The sequence below is a fragment of the Sus scrofa genome, chromosome 16 (assembly GCF_000003025.6).
Source record: "Sus scrofa isolate TJ Tabasco breed Duroc chromosome 16, Sscrofa11.1, whole genome shotgun sequence".
Classification (NCBI taxonomy): domain Eukaryota; kingdom Metazoa; phylum Chordata; class Mammalia; order Artiodactyla; family Suidae; genus Sus; species Sus scrofa.
The window spans coordinates 74,270,852-74,288,000 of NC_010458.4; the positions used below are offsets into that span (position 1 = coordinate 74,270,852).

A 17,149-nucleotide genomic window follows, 5' to 3' on the forward strand; every position below is an offset into this window, starting at 1 on the left:
GAGGCTCGCGAGAGGAGCTGGGCCAATCACGGCGCGCCGGACGTGGGGCGGCCTCCGGACCTTGCGCATGCGCCCGGCTGCTGAGAGCCCCCGCCGCGGTGCGCGCGTACGGAGGCCCACGAGGTTCTGGCGCCTCCAGGGCTGCTAGGACCCCCGGCGCGCTGAGTCCGGTAGGTGCCCATCCCGGCTTTGGGCTCTGATGGCCGCGCCGGGCGTGCGTCGTCCGCGGCTCCGCCCAGCCGCGCACGCCGCCCTTGTTCGCCCAGCTCCGCGGACGCCGTAGCCGCCCTCCCGGTGCTTGAGCGCAGGTTTCCTGGAGCACCAGGTTCAGGGACGCCCGGCCCATCGCGTCCTTTCACTCCGAGGTGGACGCCAGCCCCCGGGCGCCCGGTCCCCCCTTGTCCCGCACGCCTGTGGTCCCAGCTCGCAGCGCGGGGCGTTCAGGTGCGCACCGGCGAACCACCTTCCCCCTTTATTGACTAACATTTTGCTTTTCAAATTCTTTCTTTGCCCCCATTTGCCGAGTTAGAACTTCTTGTTTCTCAGTCCCAGCCAAATCCTGACGGCTGAAGGGAAACCAACACCTCGGGGCCCTTTAAGCGCGTTTTTCACCTTTGCTTTGACCGATCCGAATTAATGGTCCTTTTTTGAGGGAGTTGAACCAAGCGCCAGTCCTCCCATCAGCCGACACTTCCGAGGCGCGCTTAGCATCCAGACTGCCTGAGTTTGAAGCCTGGCTCTGCCACTTACTAGCAGTTTCAATTTGACGACATGACATCTTTGCGCTTCAGCGGGCTCGTTTCTAAAATGACATAAAAGGACTTAATCCGCTGTGTTGTTGGGAGACTTCAGCATAGCACTGCCTGGCAAATGATAGCGATTTTTGTAACTAGATCCAGGCGCCTGCTCTTCTGGTACTTAATGTTGGAGAGGGAAATGTTTAGGGGGAATCACTCCTATGGGGTTCTCATCCGTAGTTTCATAAACACCGATGTTGAGTGAACCGTGTTCTCATATGTTTGACCATGTTTTCTGTTCTTTAACATAGTGACAGATCGAGAGGTGTTGATCTAATGGCATGGCCTTAATTACCTTGCGGAGAAACCTTTGTCATTTATCTGATTTTCGAATACATGGAGCTCTGGCTGCTCTGAAAAATCCACGTGTAAATCACGTTCACAAGATAGTCCAGGAGCATCTGTGTCTGTGGTTCTGTTCACTGCAGCCCGGGCCCGCCAGGGTCAGGTTCCATCATGCCCACTGTAAAAAGTTCCATTCGGAAAATGGAAATGACCTTCATCCCGTTGGCGAGCCAGTGTTCTCTCAAGTACACGATTGGGACAGGTTCGAACAAACCGTGAAAAATGTGGACGAAGAGATGTGTTGCAGGAGACTAAACAACCTTGGTTCATCAGGAGAAGTCCTGCGTTTTATAAGCACACTGCCGGCTTTACCTGAGACTGTGGCAGCAGAAGCCTTACACCGGATTTGTGAAGTGGAAAAGAAAGACGGTGCTCATTGGCTGCCCAAGGAAATCCTGGAGAATAGTGTCTTTCAAGCTTTGTGTGATCAGGTTGGACGGGACCCCTCAAATCTGTCAAACGCGGGTTTGGTGACTGCTTTGCAAGCCCTGACTCCTCTGCAGGCGGAGCCTCAAAGTAGTTTGTTGCTGAACCTGCTGGCAGAGTGCCAGCACCGTCTGGAAGGGGGCCGTCTGGACATTCACAGTCTTTGTATTCTCGGGGAGAGTCTGATTAAACTGCAAGGTCCAGGCTGTTCAACACTAGAACTGATTCTGTGTCAACTGCAGGGAGAAAATGTGGAAAAATTTCCCCCCGAGGATATCCTGTCCCTTTACAGGATACTGCAGGCGTGTCCCGAAAAAGTGGACCAACACCAAAGGTTTTTAAATAAGATAAATAACTTTTCTCTGTCATTAGTTCCCAAGCTGAATCCTAAATCGATGAGCCAAATGCTCACCGCCCTGGTGGTTCTGGATCAAACTCAGGCACTGCCTCTGGTTATAAAATTGGGTAAATATGCTGTGAGGCACATCCCGCATTTCACCAACGAAGAGCTTGGCAGAGTCTTAGGCGCGTTCATCCACTTTGGGCACAATGACAGGTTTTTTATCGAAGCCCTGGAGCAACATGTCACCTCACTCCGTCTCACTTTGGATCCCGAGGTTGTCAGCAAAGTCATGGAGTACTGCAGCAGAAAGCTGATTCTTTCCAAACCCATCCTCAATGCCGTGGCAGAAATGTTCGTGTGCCAATCAGAAAAATTTTCACCTCGCCAGATTTCTGAGTTACTTGAGCCATTTGGAAAACTCAATTATTTGCCACCAAATGCCTCTGCTTTATTTAGGAAGCTCGAAAACATACTGTTCACTCATTTCAATTTTTTTCCACCCAAAGCACTATTGAAACTTCTCCATTCCTGTTCGCTTATTGAATGCCACCCCGTCAACTTTATGGCCAAACTCTTCAGCCCGTATTTTCTTCAGCAGCTGCAAGGTGAGTTGGTTCTAACTTCTGAGAATAGAAAACGTAACATCTGAACTTTTGTGATGTTTTCAAGTCACCTCTGTGCCTTTTTTATCGAGCAATTATGCTTTGCCTTTGTTCTTTTATCCCATAACTGATCTAAAGAAATCTGAAGTTGTAGATGCTGATATAAACACAGTTATAAAGAATGCTAGGTCGTTGCGTGAAGAGAGAAAACAGTTTTGGGTGAACAGACTCTGCTGCCCTGAGAAACTATGGCTTCCTGTGGCATCTGGCCGGGTCTTGGTAACATGTTGGGATCTTTGATGACAGAGCACCTGCCTCGATCCTCTTTGCTCAGGAGATGCTAACGTTCCTCTTGATTCAAGGCCACCCAAACATGTCAAAAATCTCGAACTCCATAGGCAGCGGAGACCCACTAACGCTACTAACATATGCTTGTCACTTTTAATTAAATTCTCTAGTTCGGAGCTTGCGTTCCTAGAAGCCAAAATAAGATTTCATTGAGATGGCAAGCGAGAAGCATAATTCATTCTCACAAGTTCTTTCCCTGGTGTCATTTGAAAGTACCTCACTGGAGTGAATGAATTAGTGTCGTACACTGCTGATGTGTCTTTCTCTCATTGCACCTGCCCAAATTCAAACATAGCCGTGACTGGGGTGCTTTTTATTTCAGGTGAAGAGTCCTCTTTGGACAGACTGAGCCTAGCACAGCTGACCCAACTTTTCTTAACCGCAGTCCTAGAATGTCCTTTCTATAAGGTAAAGGCACCAGTGCGCGTTGCTTTCTTTCCCTACAAGGACAGTTCTCCGCCCCACCGATCCTTTAAGATCCTTCTCTTTTGCGCTGTCTCGGGAACCTTACTAGGACGCAGAATTGTCATTCCCTTGGAGTTAGTTGCCCCCAGAGAGCCTTTTCGCCAGTAAATTGACTCCTTCCCTGTGTTCTTGTCATCGAAAGAGCCCTTTCCTGCTGCGCGATTCTCTGAAGGTTCCGAAGTGCTGCAGGCCATGAGTCACAGCACTCCTGGACTCGCTCTCAGGGCTGTAAAGGGCTGTAGCAACCCCGGTGCAGGTGGATATAAAATTGGGAATCTCCACCCTGATTGGATCCTGAACCGTCCCTGAGTATGTTTTTAAACCAAGCCAGCAGTCTCCCTCTTACAAGATAGAATTCAGGGTAGGCGGCGTTTGTGTTTTGCAGAGAGGGCTCTGAGGATCCACTCTCCTGTAACTATCAGGTGTGTCATTCAGGACCGGAAACGGCCCCTCCAGACCCGCTCATCCCTGCTGGGCCCTTGGTACTGGACTGAGCCACTTTACAAGCAGCTCCCGAACACTATCTAGTGTCTCTCTTTTCTTGGAATGGGACTATTCCAGCTATAGTTTGCTTTTATGCCCCATGGATCACAGGCATTCCTCAGGGATAATATGGAGTGATCAGCTGCCTTCTTTTTAAGAATGGCCTGATATTTCGTGGCGTCTATTCTGCTGGCCCACCACTGGTGGACTTTCAGGCTTTTTCCAGCATTTGTCTTACTCAGCCGTGTTGTCATAATTAAACGTGCTAACGTACCTTTCGTACTGCAGCCTTTTTGACCTTTTACTCTAAAGACTAGATTCCAGAATGTGGGATTACTGGATTAATGTTCAGTAGATCCTGACAGGTTTTTTGGTTTTTTTTTCTTAATATTTGTAGATGTCACATTTCACCAGCAGTGAATGAACGTGGCCATGTCTCCCCACTTCTGTTTCGGTTTTTGGTCCTTTGAACTTTTGTCATTACACTCAGTGAGATGTCATGTCACAGGCTTACGTTGCATCGTAATGAGCAGTAGTGAACTTGAGCCCATTTTCAAATGTTTATTGTTCGTTTACATTTGCTGCGAATTGCCCTGTTATACCTTAACTCCTATTTCTACTGGGTTGTTTGTCTTGCATTTTGGGTTTTGTCCTTTTGTTTTTTGTCTTAGAACACATTGTGAAACATATCCATTAACTGTTACCAATGTTGCATGTATTTTCCTCCTGGTTTGTGGTTTTAAGTTTCTTTAGTTTTAATATTATTTATGATGCCTTTTTTTGCCATATAGAAATGTTTGTTTCCTGTAGTCAAATCTATCCATCTTTGATGGCTGCTATCTTGTTTAAGGATATTTTACAGCTCCTAAGGGAATGTAAATATTTTGCTAAATTTTAAAAACATCGGGAATTCCCTTCCCGGCTCAGAGGTTAACAATCCCGACTAGGATCCATGAGGATCTGGGTTCGACCCCTGGCCTCGCTCAGTGGGTTAAAGATCTGGTGTTGCTGTGGCTGTGGCTATGGCGCAGGTCGGCCGCTGTAGCTCCGATTCGACCCCACCCCTGGGAACTCGCATGTGCCGTGGGTGTGGCCCTAAAAAGAAAAAATATACATGTATTCTTTTCCTTACTGTATTTAGATCTTTAAATCTCTCTGGAATTGCTTAGTCTGTCCAGTGGAGCAGGGCTTTAACTCGGTTCTTTTCCAGATGAATAGCCAGTTACCAGCACCATTTATTAAATGGTTGGCCTTTTCCTACTGTGTCAGAGTGTCAGCCTTATCACATTGCCCACTTCTAAAAACTGGTTGAGTATCCTCACAGCTCTTAAAGCAATTCTAAGAGTTCCAAAGGTGATTGGTGATGTGTGATAGGACTGTTTTTTCCTCCGCCCTCCCTTCCTTCCCCCTTCTTCCTTAACCACTGACCACTGACTACGGTCAAAACAAATCTTGAACTATAGCAAGACTATGTGGCACTGTCATTTTGGGAAAATATTTCTCCTCGCATAGCTCTAAAGTCATCTCGGATCAGACTTTGCCACGCAGTCCACCTTCATTTTATTCTCTGATTTTGTGTCTTGTTTTTCTTTCTCATGGTCGCATGTACATGTTTAGGGTCCCAAACTTCTCCCGAAATACCAAGTGAAGTCATTTCTTACTCCGTGCTCATCCCTGGAGACCCCCATGGACTTTCAGCTTTATAGATCTGTCATGCTTGGACTGATTGACCTTTTAGGAGCCAGGCTGTATTTTGCTTCGAAAGTGTTGACACCCTATTGTTACACCATAGGTGAGTAGTGGGGCGTTTGGCAGCTGGGACCTAAGCCTCAGCGTGCTGTCCTCGGTGGGAAAATGAGGGGCTAAAGCCACCAAAGCTCTGGAATCACACAGGAGGGTCGGCCCCTTCTCGAAGGCAGATGGGAATGGGGGTGGCTTCGGGCCAAAGAGACACCACGCTGGGGGTTTCAGTCCCACCTGTTCGCTACAAGGAACGGAACGCCTGGGGGCCTCATTTGGGGGCCTTCACTTGCTCGTTCTTATCTGCAAGACAGGAGTCGGAGGAACAGTGACCTCCAAGACTTGCCTGAGGTGTAAATAACCCAGAACGATACCAGGGGTGCAGTAGGTGTCCAGAAACCGAGCGCCGTGCTTGGTCCCCGGCTCCCAGCAGGGCTGCCCAGGATGGCGGGCACCATCCCAGGAGCTGTTGAGATCTCAGCTGCTCACAGTTCTGAACAGCACAGTTCGGGTCCCCGGTCGCACTGGCCATGCCTGAGATGCTTAGTAGCCTCGGGTGGCCCGGGGCTGCCGAGGTGGACAGCACAGGTGTAAGATTTCTGCTGTCACCTTAGCATCAGAGTCCTGCCTTTCACTTCGCCGAGTCAAAGGCACATAGCCCAGAGGGGACAGTGTTTATAGGCGCCTGGGGGTCAGTCTCAGGCCCCGCCTTTGTGGGCTCCTTTTACAGGGAAGAAGGGGGTGCCTACCACGCTCAGGGCCCGCGAGTTGGGGTGCAGACTGCTTCACCTCTGGGGGCCCTGGCGCTGCTCCAGGGGGCAAGGGCGCCAGCGCAGGTGTCTTCCTTGGCTTCTTCACTCTTCCCGGCGGTTGTTACAGGAGGGTGACAGTGCGCGTGGGTCCCGTCGTGCCCCCGACACCTCGAGCAGTCCTCCTTGTCTTGGTGCCGTGGAGCCGGCGCAGTTTAAGGCTGCCTGGGTAGGTTGCAGCTCTGCTTACACTGAAATTCTCACTGCGATGCCTGGTGTGGTCATTACTTTGCAGCCTTCCGCCCAGTTGCTAAATGCAGCGTGGAAGAAATCAAATCAGCCAGGAGGAAAGGAAGATAGTGCTTGTGAGGGTATCACACGAAGAATTTTTTCCTTTCTTCTCTCACCAGATGTGGAGATTAAATTAGATGAAGACGGATTTGTGTTACCGTTTACAGCCGATGAAGATGTGCATAGAAGGTAATGAGAATTGTTGTGATTTTGATGTGACAGGCCTGGTCCAGCTCAAGGCACAGGGATTGTTTTCTTAAGAAAGTGAAGAAGTAGACAGGATTCTGGACATTCTGGACTACGGCACACCCGTTCTGGAAATTTTATGGACCTCAGTGTTTAATAAAGTTGGGGCTTTTTTTTTCAACAGATGAACGGATAACAATCACGATTCCCTTAAAAATAGTATTGGCCTGAAGGACTAGCCTAATCCCCAGTAAACTCTGGCAGCTAAAACCATAGACGTATGTGGGGTTGTTTTAAAAATTAAGCTTCTCTTTCCTCTTTGGCTTTTTAGGGTAGCACTGTGCATCAATGGGCCCAGAAGGTTTGTTTGAGCAGCAAACACTTGCTGGGCAAGGAAGCCACTAAACAAAGACACCTGCACTTACTTGGCTATCAGGTTGTTCAGGTACGGTTTCGCCTATTCTTTTTTTTTTTTTTTTCACCAAAGCCATTTCTAGTTCAGATTTGGTTTTTTTGAGGATACCAAGGGACACGCCAGCCCAATGGACCAAGACTCTTAGATCTCCTTTAAACGCCGGCTTTGTTCATTAGGCTTAAGTCTCTTACTTTGTTCTGAGAGCCATAATTTTCAAACCCTTTGTTTTCCAAAAGTGAGCCAACCCTAAATTCTGTATAAGCTACGCTTCACTTTGCCTTTAGCATGACTGAGTTATTGGAATATCTATTTGGTTTTAATTTCCCTTTGATCTAGTGAATAAAATGGGCCGGATAACCGTAAAACCAGGACCTTGATCAACACGTAACGTCTAAGACTGCGTTTACCCCGTGGGTCACTCAGGCCTCGTGTGAGGAACCACGGTGCATGTTCCCGAGGCGTCCCCGTTTCCCACTCGCTTTCCTGGCTGGTTGCTCTTTCCCACTCGGCCTGTACAGACGCGGAGTAATTTTCCGAGCACCAGTCGGACCAGCGTGCGCTCAGAAGCCTCCACTGTTTCCGTGCTGCCTCTGGGATAAAGTGGACCCCCCCCCCCCGAACCCCCGCGCCCCTCAGCCTTCAGACCCCCACCCCCTGCGGTCTGCTCCGCACCTGCTCTGCAGGGTGGTCTCTCTCTGGCCCCTCCCCCACGTCCACGCCACTTCAGGTGGTCCCCCCGCTCGGAGGGTCTGAATTCTGATCCTTCACCGACTCCCAGCTCAGGCTGACCTTCCCCCTAATCCATGCCGCCTCCCCCCTCAAGGCTGGAGCACCCATTTTCTTACACGTTCTGCTTTGTGTTACCGTTTATGTTCTGGATTCGTTGTATATTTCCAGTAGCCCCAAATTTGTCAGCCCCTCGAGGACAGGGGTCCTGTTTCACCTCCTTTAGGCGTCCCACCTGCTGAGGGAGCTGCGGCTGCCGGCAGCACCAGGACGGGCACTCGGCTCACGCGCGGCACGAGCTGGCTGCCACCTCTGCCCTCAGCAGCTTACATTCTGCCCTGGGGAGGGTGTGAACCAAACACCAGGTAACTTCAGATTGTGAGGGATCGTGATGGATTTCATTTTCCTCTCTTTATAGATTCCCTATTACGAGATCGAGATGCTAAAATCAAGGCTTGAATTAGTGGAATATTTACAAAGAAAACTATTTTCTCAAAACCCTGGTAGTCACTGGTATCAAGAATGAATACTGGCTTCAGATCTCAAATACTGAAAGAACGTGCAAAGGAGCCGTTTGTGTGTGGCCCGTGGCGACCACATGGAGAGAGAGGGTCTCCAGTTTGCTTCTACCTTGTGTAGACTCATCAGCGGTGCATCTGAAATGAATCTATGTCGTCTTTATTTAACACCTGTGCCACAGGTCCTTTTATACAGCAAACAGTCGATCCCGCGTACAATAAAGGAACGTACTAAGTCGTGTCATTGTCTTTCAGTCTTGCCTTTGTGACAGTTCAGTGCTAACGGAAAATAAACTCTGGGAGAACTTTGTTTCCTTTTCTCGCAAAGGTAAGGAAATTTTCTCTCCCGTGTGTCTCTTATATTTTGGTAGAGGAAGTAATACGTGGTCGGGAGAAGAAGCAGTGGAGGACGGGCGAGGCCTTTGGATGTAAGCATATGCAATTGTACACTTAAACATCCACCTTTTGAATTCGGAATGGGTTAAAGTTCTTTGGTTCATTGCCGATGCTTCGTTGTCCCATTATGGTGAAGGTCAAGCTTTCAGAGACAGAAAGGGTTCTGTACCCAGTTACAGGTGCACTTGGGCCTCCACACACTGGGCAGTCCTCCAGCAGCTGGGGTCCTCAGGCTGAGCTCTGCTCTCAGAGCGTCCAACCGCAGAGGGCATCTGATCCACAGGTGAGGGCCCAGTCCCCAGGACCGTCCACCACCAACTCCTGTCCAGAGAGTCCAAGTTGTCACATGACCTGTGCTTCTAACCAGCTGGCTATGGATTAGAGGGTCCAGTGACACCGCCTCCGGGTTCCATACATTTGCAAGGGTGGCTCGTAGAGAAAGACTGGTTTATCATCAAAGGATATGATGCAGGAAGAGCCAGATGAAAGCGGTAATCAGAGCAAGATGTGGAGTTTCCATGTCCTCGCCAGGTACACCTCTCTCCCCCAAGCTCACCTGCTCACCTGCTCACCTGCCAGAAAGCTCTGAAACTGGCCCCTTGGGGGCTTATGGAGGCTTCGTTACACAGGCTGACTGATGAAGTCATTGGCAATTGATGTGACGTCCAGATAACCAGCCCCCATCCTTAGGTGACGTGGGACATTCCAAAAGTCACCTCATTCAGAAAAGACACCCTTACCACTCTCTGCACTTAGAAATCCCAAGGTGTTAGGAGTTCCCATAGTGGCTCAGTGGTTAATGAATCCGACCAGGAACCATGAGGTTGCAGGTTCGATTACTGGCGTCATTCAGTGGGTTAAGGATCCGGCGTTGCCATGGGCTGTGGTGTAGGTTGCAGACGAAGCTCGGATCCTGTGTTGCTGTGGCTTTGGTGTAGGCCGGCAGCTGTAGCTCCAATTAGACCCCTAGCCTCGGAAGCTCCATGTGCCACGGGTGCAGCCCTAGAAAAGACAAACAAAATAAAAATAAATAAAAGTGAAAGATAAGGGGAAAAAATAAAGCAAAGAAAAATAGGTGAAAAAATTGTTTTACTTGCAAGCATAACCCCGAAGCAACAGTGCTGGTCTTCAGGCCCAACACTAGGGGGCAGCAAAGGGTTAGGATATTTTGAACCTGGATGATCCCTGGCCCAGGATCCAGGAGACCATGGTGGGGGGCGGGGTGTGTGTGCGTGTGTGTCTTGGGAAATACTCGTTAGATGGAAGAAAGAATAGGAAGGAGCAGAATTGAACATATTCGATAGGATTCTGGGGAGGGGGGAGTCTGTTCCCTCTAAAACAACCACTGGAAGACTGCCCACAAATTCAGGGAGGGGATCTTGGCTCCGTGGTGGTGAACTAGCCTCCAAAGGCTGAGATGTGCCCAAACTGGAAATATACCAAGACCCACTTGGGGTCTAAATACATAGCGGGTTGTTACGGAACCAAACTTCGGTCCACTCCCTCGCACGCAATAAAGCCACCCTGCTGACCCCAAGATGGGATGAAGGAAAGTGCAGCGTTTATTGCAGATGTCAAGCAAGAGGTCCAGACAGCTGGTGCTCAAAAAGCCCGAACTCTCCTAGGGGGTTCAGCAAAGCTTTTTTTTTCTTTTTTCTTTTCTTTTCTTTTTTGGCCGCCTCCATGGCATATGGAAGTTCCTGGGCCAGGGACTGAACCTGAGTTGGAGTTGCAACCTATGTCATAGCTGCAGCAGCACCAGATCCTTAACCCACTGTGTGCCACAGTGGGAACTCCCAGCCACGCATTCCCAAAAGCCAGGTGAAGGAGGAGCATCCCAGGGTCTGCGATCTGCTCACACACAATCCTCTGATTGGCTGGTGGTGCGGTAACAGGGTGACTTCAGGTTTAACATGGTCAATCCTTAGGCACCAGTGGATCTGGGGGCTTTGTGCTCATGATTCATCAAGTAGTTAGTTTCTTCCATTTGGGGGTGGTTTTAGCATCTAAAACAACTCAGGAAGTGTATACCAGATGTGTCACCTAGGTGCTTAGGTGAGAAGCCACAGCAGAGACTATGGGGAGGGGCCTGTCCCAGGAAGGCCCCATAGGGTCCCGCTCAGTTGCAGGATCATGAAATGACATTGTCTGTTTCTATGGCCAGTACCCGGAAGACAGTAAATGTCAGAGAGCCACGTGGGCTCTTGCTACTGGTACAGGAATTACGCTGCCCTCAAACTTCCCCTGTCACAGCTGGAGGGTGCTGGGCAGGGATGCTGCACGAGGAGAACCACTGCCTCCTGGTGGACACTCCCGAGGTGGCAGCTCCTTTTGCTGATCAGCATCAAGGACATCGTGCTGCGAAATCCCCATCTATAAAATCTTTGCTGTTTGAAATTGTATCAGTAAGACTGGCACGTGCCAGGACTGCCTGTGGGATCTGAGCCTTGGGGCATCTGCAGCGGAGAAGTGGCCTCATTGTCCAAGGTGATGCAGAGCTGCTTCTAAGAGGGTTCACGACGCAATAGCCCACATTTTCTTACCTTTGAGGTCCCAGGTCCTCTTCTCAGGCCAGACCTAAGGTTGGCCCACTTACACACAAGCTGGCTCCCTGCAAGTCTCTCCAACTCAGCTTGCTTCCATCGCACGCCAATCCTCTACTCGCCCTGGCCATCCGTCCCTCGGTGGGGCGCCTCTGGTGTGCAGACTCCCTTTTCTCAGTGGTCACTAAGCCTCATCTTTTGTCGGTGTTCGTGGGTTGTTGGCTCCATCAGAAGAAGTTTTGCCTTAATATACTTAAAAGCCCGTCTCAGGAAAAAACCTCTCTCCTCAGCTCTTCCCAAAGTTTCTGGCATGTGGTCCACACTATTTGCGTCTTTTTTTTTTTTTTTTTTTTTTTTAATGGCCACATCCTTGGCATATGGATAGTCCCATGCCAGGGATTGAATCTGAGCTCAAGCTGTGACCTATGGTGGATCCTTTAAGCCACTGTGCCTGGCCATGGATGGAACCTGGGCCTCTGCAGTGACCTGAGCTACTGCAGGGGATTCCTCACCAACTGTGTCACAGTGAGATCTCCTATTTTTGTCTTGAATTGACGTTCTGGGTTCTAAACTTTGCTTGAAAGAGTGTGTCAATAATTCTACTCTAAATGTGATTCTGGAAAAACAGAACACACACAAGCATAGAAAGAATAGTATAATGAATTCACGAGTCCCTGTATTTGGTGTGAAAATACCAAAAGTTTCCAACACTGCTTTGTCTATTTATTGTCTTATTCTCCCTCCCTTCCTCCTTCTTTTTCCTTTCTTTCTATTTCTTTTTTTTGCCACACTTGTATGTGGAAGTTCCCGAGCCAGGGATGGAACCTAACAACGATGCAAGGGACAACACTGGCTCCTTAACCCAAAGCACTCTCCTCCTTTCTTTATTGGAGTGTTTCTAGAGAAATCCAAGCTACCACAGGCTTTTATCCTAATACTCCAGTATGCATCCATAACCAATGAACTTGTTTAGCGATACTGCCATTACTGTAACTAATAAAACTAACCACTGTTGCCTGTGCTCGTTTAGTACCTGGTCTCTATTCTAAGTTTCCTATGCTGTCTGAAATATATTTCGTAACAGTTGATTTGTTTGAATCAGGATCTGTCTTTTTGTTTTTGGTTTTTTCTAGGGCTGCATATGGAGGTTCCCAGGCTAGGGGTCTAATCAGAGCTGTAGCCGCCGGCCTACGTAAGAGCCACAGCAACACGGGATCCGAGCTGCATCTGTGACCTACACCACAACTCATGGCAACACTGGATCCTTAACCCACTGAGCAAGGCCAGGGATCGAACCCGAAACCTCATGGTTCCTAGTCAGATTTGTTAACCACTGCGCCACGATGGGAACTCCCCTGAATCAGGATCTGAACAAAGCCCACGAGTAAGTCTTAAGTCTCATGTCTGTAGCTGTCCCCTCCCCTGCTTTGTTTCCGTGTCATTAATTCTTTGGAGAAATTAGATTGGCCGCCCTGTAAAATGTCCCACGGTATTGATTTGACATTTTCTAACTGGTTTCTCTACCTGCTGTATTTTCTGTTAAGTGAAAGGTTAGACACAGAGGCTTGCTTAGATTCAGAGGAATTTTTTTCAGCTTCAGAGATGGTGCTGCATATCTGCTTTGCATCACATTGTAACGTCTCATCATCCGCTCTTAGTGATAAGAGATTGACAGTCAGTTCCTGGATCCCCAGCCTGATCCATCCACTGGCTGGTCCCCATTCACCTGTCACCTACTGCTTTAATGTCTTTGATGACTGTTGCCTAAATTCATTACTCCAATAGGTGTTTGTTTTTAATGATTTCTTAACTATCATTCCTTCTACTTTTATTAGCTTGTATGCATCTGTAAAGAAATTTCTCCTGTCACCTCTTTGTGAACTCTTAAATAAGGTTTGTACAGGGAAAAAAAAAAGCAAGATAAATCTGTCTTTCCGTGCATCAAATTTTAAACTAAAGAGCTGGTTAGCTGTTTGTTTTAGGATATTCACGAATTCATGAAATTTTATGTATGCCATGTACTTCAATCCATCTCACTCATCTTTTGGATGCTTCATTGTCGTATTTTAGAGCAACGGGATACCCTTCAGGTTGGCCTCTTTGTCCTTTTGACCTTGACACCTTAGTTTCCGAAAAGTTCTTGGCAGAGCAGGATATGCTAGGCTCACTTACCATCTCCTGCCCCAGACCTGGGGTCAGTGCCCTGTAAGGAACCCTGGTTCCAGCAGGCAGTGCTGCTCATTGCTAGTGGCGTCAGTATTGGGGATTTTTCACTTGGGGCATCTCTAAAATCACATTCATTTTTATTTCAAAATCAACGAGGTGAACAAACCAACATTGAATTGATATGACTACATCTTGATTTATAAGTTGGAAGCTTAAAGTAACTCACCAGAGCAACTCCATCAATTGAACGAGCCAGCCTACAGGAAAAGCTTAATGACAAACATACTTTGAGTCTACTTATTGGCAGCATTCATGCCTCTTCCCCAGGGAGGAAGGAGGTGTCAGATGAGGGAAAGCCTTGTTAACCCCACCATGCACCACTGCCCGGGGCCGAGATCAGGTGCAGATGGTTTGGAGAACGGGCCGTGGTCCCCAGGACCATGCCGTTACTGTCACTGCCAAACAGCGCTGAGAGGGAGTCTGGAAAAGGTGTAGCAGGAACATCATTTCTTAACCTTCGAGTTCAAAATGACCTTTGAATTTCCTAGATACACAGACAGGCGCTGTCCTCCTCGCCAGTGACAGGCATGTGTGTCTATACATCCATCCCTCTTACTAGGAACCATCATAAAACCTACCAACAGCAGAGAAGTGCTCAATCCAAGTCATTTAAAGATGTTTCAAAGCCTGTGAATTAAAAGTCCAGTTATGTCCATTGGGCCACTTAAATGACTTTACAGTGAACTCTCAAAGCCACATAATTGTGAGAGCTTTTAAACTTAAAATGGAGATAGCGGGAGTTCCCCCTGCGGCATGGTGGGTTAAGGATCTGGCATTGCTGCAGCTGTGCTGTAGGTTGCAGCAGCAGCTCACATGTGATTCCATATGCCATGCTGGGACCAAAAAAACAGAGACATCAACCTTGTTTTAAAATTTCTGCATTTTCGACAGAAGAGCTTTTAGAAAGACAACGTCGTTTTCGTGGGTTCAGAGGTGATTTGCCCCCCCTGCCCCCGTTAACGAGGGTTCACAAGGTGGAAGGGAGGTCATCCGGATGTTTCCTGTCCCCAGGTGAGTCACTCTGCTGGCTGAAGCCCTGTGCTTTGTCCAGGCCATGGCCCCCTCTCTGAATGGTCTGAGGGCCCCAAGGAGGAAACTTCCCCTCAGACCAGCCCCTCCCTTTCCGGATCTGTCATACACCTTTCGGGAGGGGCATCCACCACCCTGTCACCCGTTTCAAGTCTGTGAGTTCATGAGAACTCACGATAACACACGCCACCCAAGAGGTGCTGAAGCCATCGCTAACGTGATGCTAATGTCACATGACAGCGGCCACCTCTGCTTTCTCCTTCCCTGCCTCCAATCAACAAGAATTCCTGCCAACCGGTCCCTCCAAGGCTTACGTTCTGCCCAGATGTCAAGAGAAATGGCACAGCTTCCAGCTGTGGTTTGGACCAGGCACCTCCTTTGCTCCCATGAACTGCCCAAGTTCCCACAGCTGTAGCAGCCTCCAGGGTCTGTCTGTGTCCCCATCTCCCAGGAGGAAGCTTCAGCAGCAGGGTGGTCCAGGCAGATCCCAGAGCAGGCTGCACGAACAGCAGTCAGAGAACTGGCACCCAGCGTCAGCTCTGGCCGCTGGTGAAGATTCTAGGATGCAGTAGTGGGATGAAATGATGGAGGGTGCCATGTGAAACAAAGCTGATCTGATCTCCTGCAGACTTAACCCGCACTCAGTGTGCCTTCTTGTACTATTAACCCACTTCTGAGAATAGGGTTTCTGTTTTCTTATCCTTCCCTTTGTGGAAAGTAACATAATGTCTTTTCTATCAAAGGAAATCTTGGTGACCCTTCTCCTCTCTTCCTCTTCTCCCAGTTGCAATTTGTTTCAAATTAGCCCAGGAGAAGAATGTGCGCCCTGACCCGCCCCATGGGAAGGGGCCGGTACATCACCTGCGTTAGGGATAAATAGGGGAGGGTCTTTTCCCCTTTGCGCGGCTTTTGGAGCACCCGTGCCCTTCTGCAAAAGGAAAGAGCCTTGTCGAGACCTCCCCGTGTTCGTGTGTCTCATTTTCCAACACTGACGATCCAAGCCCTCTCCCCAACACCTTCCCCCACATTGAACGTTCAAGTACAAATCACAGACATGGGGGCTTAAACAAATTAGATCCTTTGACCTTGCATTCCATTCATGTACCTGGAATACATAACAGGATTACATGGGGAAATATTTATTTAAAAAGGAACTAAAACGTCTGGGTAGTTGCAACCAGCCAACTTCACCTTACCTATTGTTTCCTCCACCTCCCGTTTCAGCCCCGTAGCCTCTTGGCCTCACGTGTGAATCCACCCTCGGGGTGGTGGTCCTTCCGGGGCTGCAACCCATCTCCTAAAAACAGCATCACATCTCAGCTGAATGCTGGTGCCTGTTGCTGGCAGCCCCAGGACTTCTGTGACCCCAAGGGGACCCACAGGAGAGCCTAGGCAGGTCTGGGTAGGGGTCGTACAAGGGCAGGAGTGAACAATCCAGAAGGAAGTCTCACCCCAGGAGGCCTGAGAGCCAGAAAGAAAAGCTGCCTCCTTGACCTGGGAGTGATTCTGAGAGGCTTGCTCCAGGCTCCTGGACACGATGGAGCTCCAATCGCCCTCAGGGATGACCTTGAGAATTTAGCCTTGAAGTGACTTTCCTGGGTTCTCCCTCCTCCTGTCCCTCACCTTCCGCCCCCTGGAATCACCTCCCCAACAAAGCAAGAGCATCCAACCCTTGTCCCAGACTCACCTTTAGAAGGAACCCAAGCCACTCTGACAGCTGAATTTCTTTACCGAGTCACCATGTAGCTGTTGAGTATCTGCCCCGTGCCAGACTTGAGCTATTAGAGAGAAAGACGGGAGGTGGGTAACTGGACGCCCTACAGCTATCAGTCTAGTGCAGAACAAATTGTCACCTACAAAAACTGACTAGCGGATAGTCCACATAGCTGCGAAAAGAGATTTCACAATGAAACGATTCCAGTCTCAGTTTTAGCTGAATTCTCAAGATAATTGGCCTCAACTGCTTCCACTTTACAAAATGTGACACCAGCTCACCTGCCGAAGGCTTGACCATTAGCGGACCTCCTACGTCTGGTTTTTAAGAAGTTGGTGAAACTGAGAGAAGCAGTAGGAAATTATAAGAGTTTTTTCTTTTCTTTGCCAGGGCTTTTAAGAGGACCGCTGCTCAGGAAACGATGGGAGCGTGGTTACCAGAAAGTTTTCAATTACTCCTGCCGCTCGGCTCTCTCTACGTTCCTATTGCGCAGCGCTGTTCCAGATCCTCTTCAAGTTTCTCATCTTTTCACACCTACCGCCTGCTTCTCTCACTGGAGCAGGGTTCGAGGCTACACCCCAGCCCTGGAACACAGCAGGCGCAAGGTCACTGACTGCCCCACGCACAGCGAGGGGTCTGTGAGTGGAGGGTCCGACTCTGCGTGGGGAGAGCGAAACAGGTGGGAAAGCGCGGACCCCAGAGGAGCCTCCGACGCGGGAACCCCACGCAGCGGCTTTAGCCGAGGGGGCTCCGCGGACTCACCCAGAAGGAAAGACCCCGGGGTCGGGGGCGGGGGGGGGGTCGGCC

At 49.2% G+C, this 17,149-nt stretch overlaps 1 protein-coding gene and 1 long non-coding RNA gene across 2 annotated transcripts; one reads left to right on the top strand and one right to left on the bottom strand.

The window, feature by feature from the left end:
* Window positions 67-8,677, top strand: FASTKD3 (FAST kinase domains 3). Its single transcript, XM_003134149.4, is given in 8 exon segments — window positions 67-170; window positions 1,049-2,516; window positions 3,184-3,269; window positions 5,427-5,601; window positions 6,709-6,778; window positions 7,107-7,135; window positions 7,138-7,220; window positions 8,335-8,677. Coding segments are annotated over 7 exon segments (1,989 nt in total). The 5' UTR covers window positions 67-170; window positions 1,049-1,078; the 3' UTR covers window positions 8,443-8,677.
* On the bottom strand, window positions 12,541-17,110 carry LOC102162536. Its single transcript, XR_308572.3, has 3 exons — window positions 16,624-17,110; window positions 16,316-16,406; window positions 12,541-15,925 (listed from the first exon to the last, which is right to left on the bottom strand). It is a non-coding gene; the product is annotated as an uncharacterized LOC102162536 (long non-coding RNA).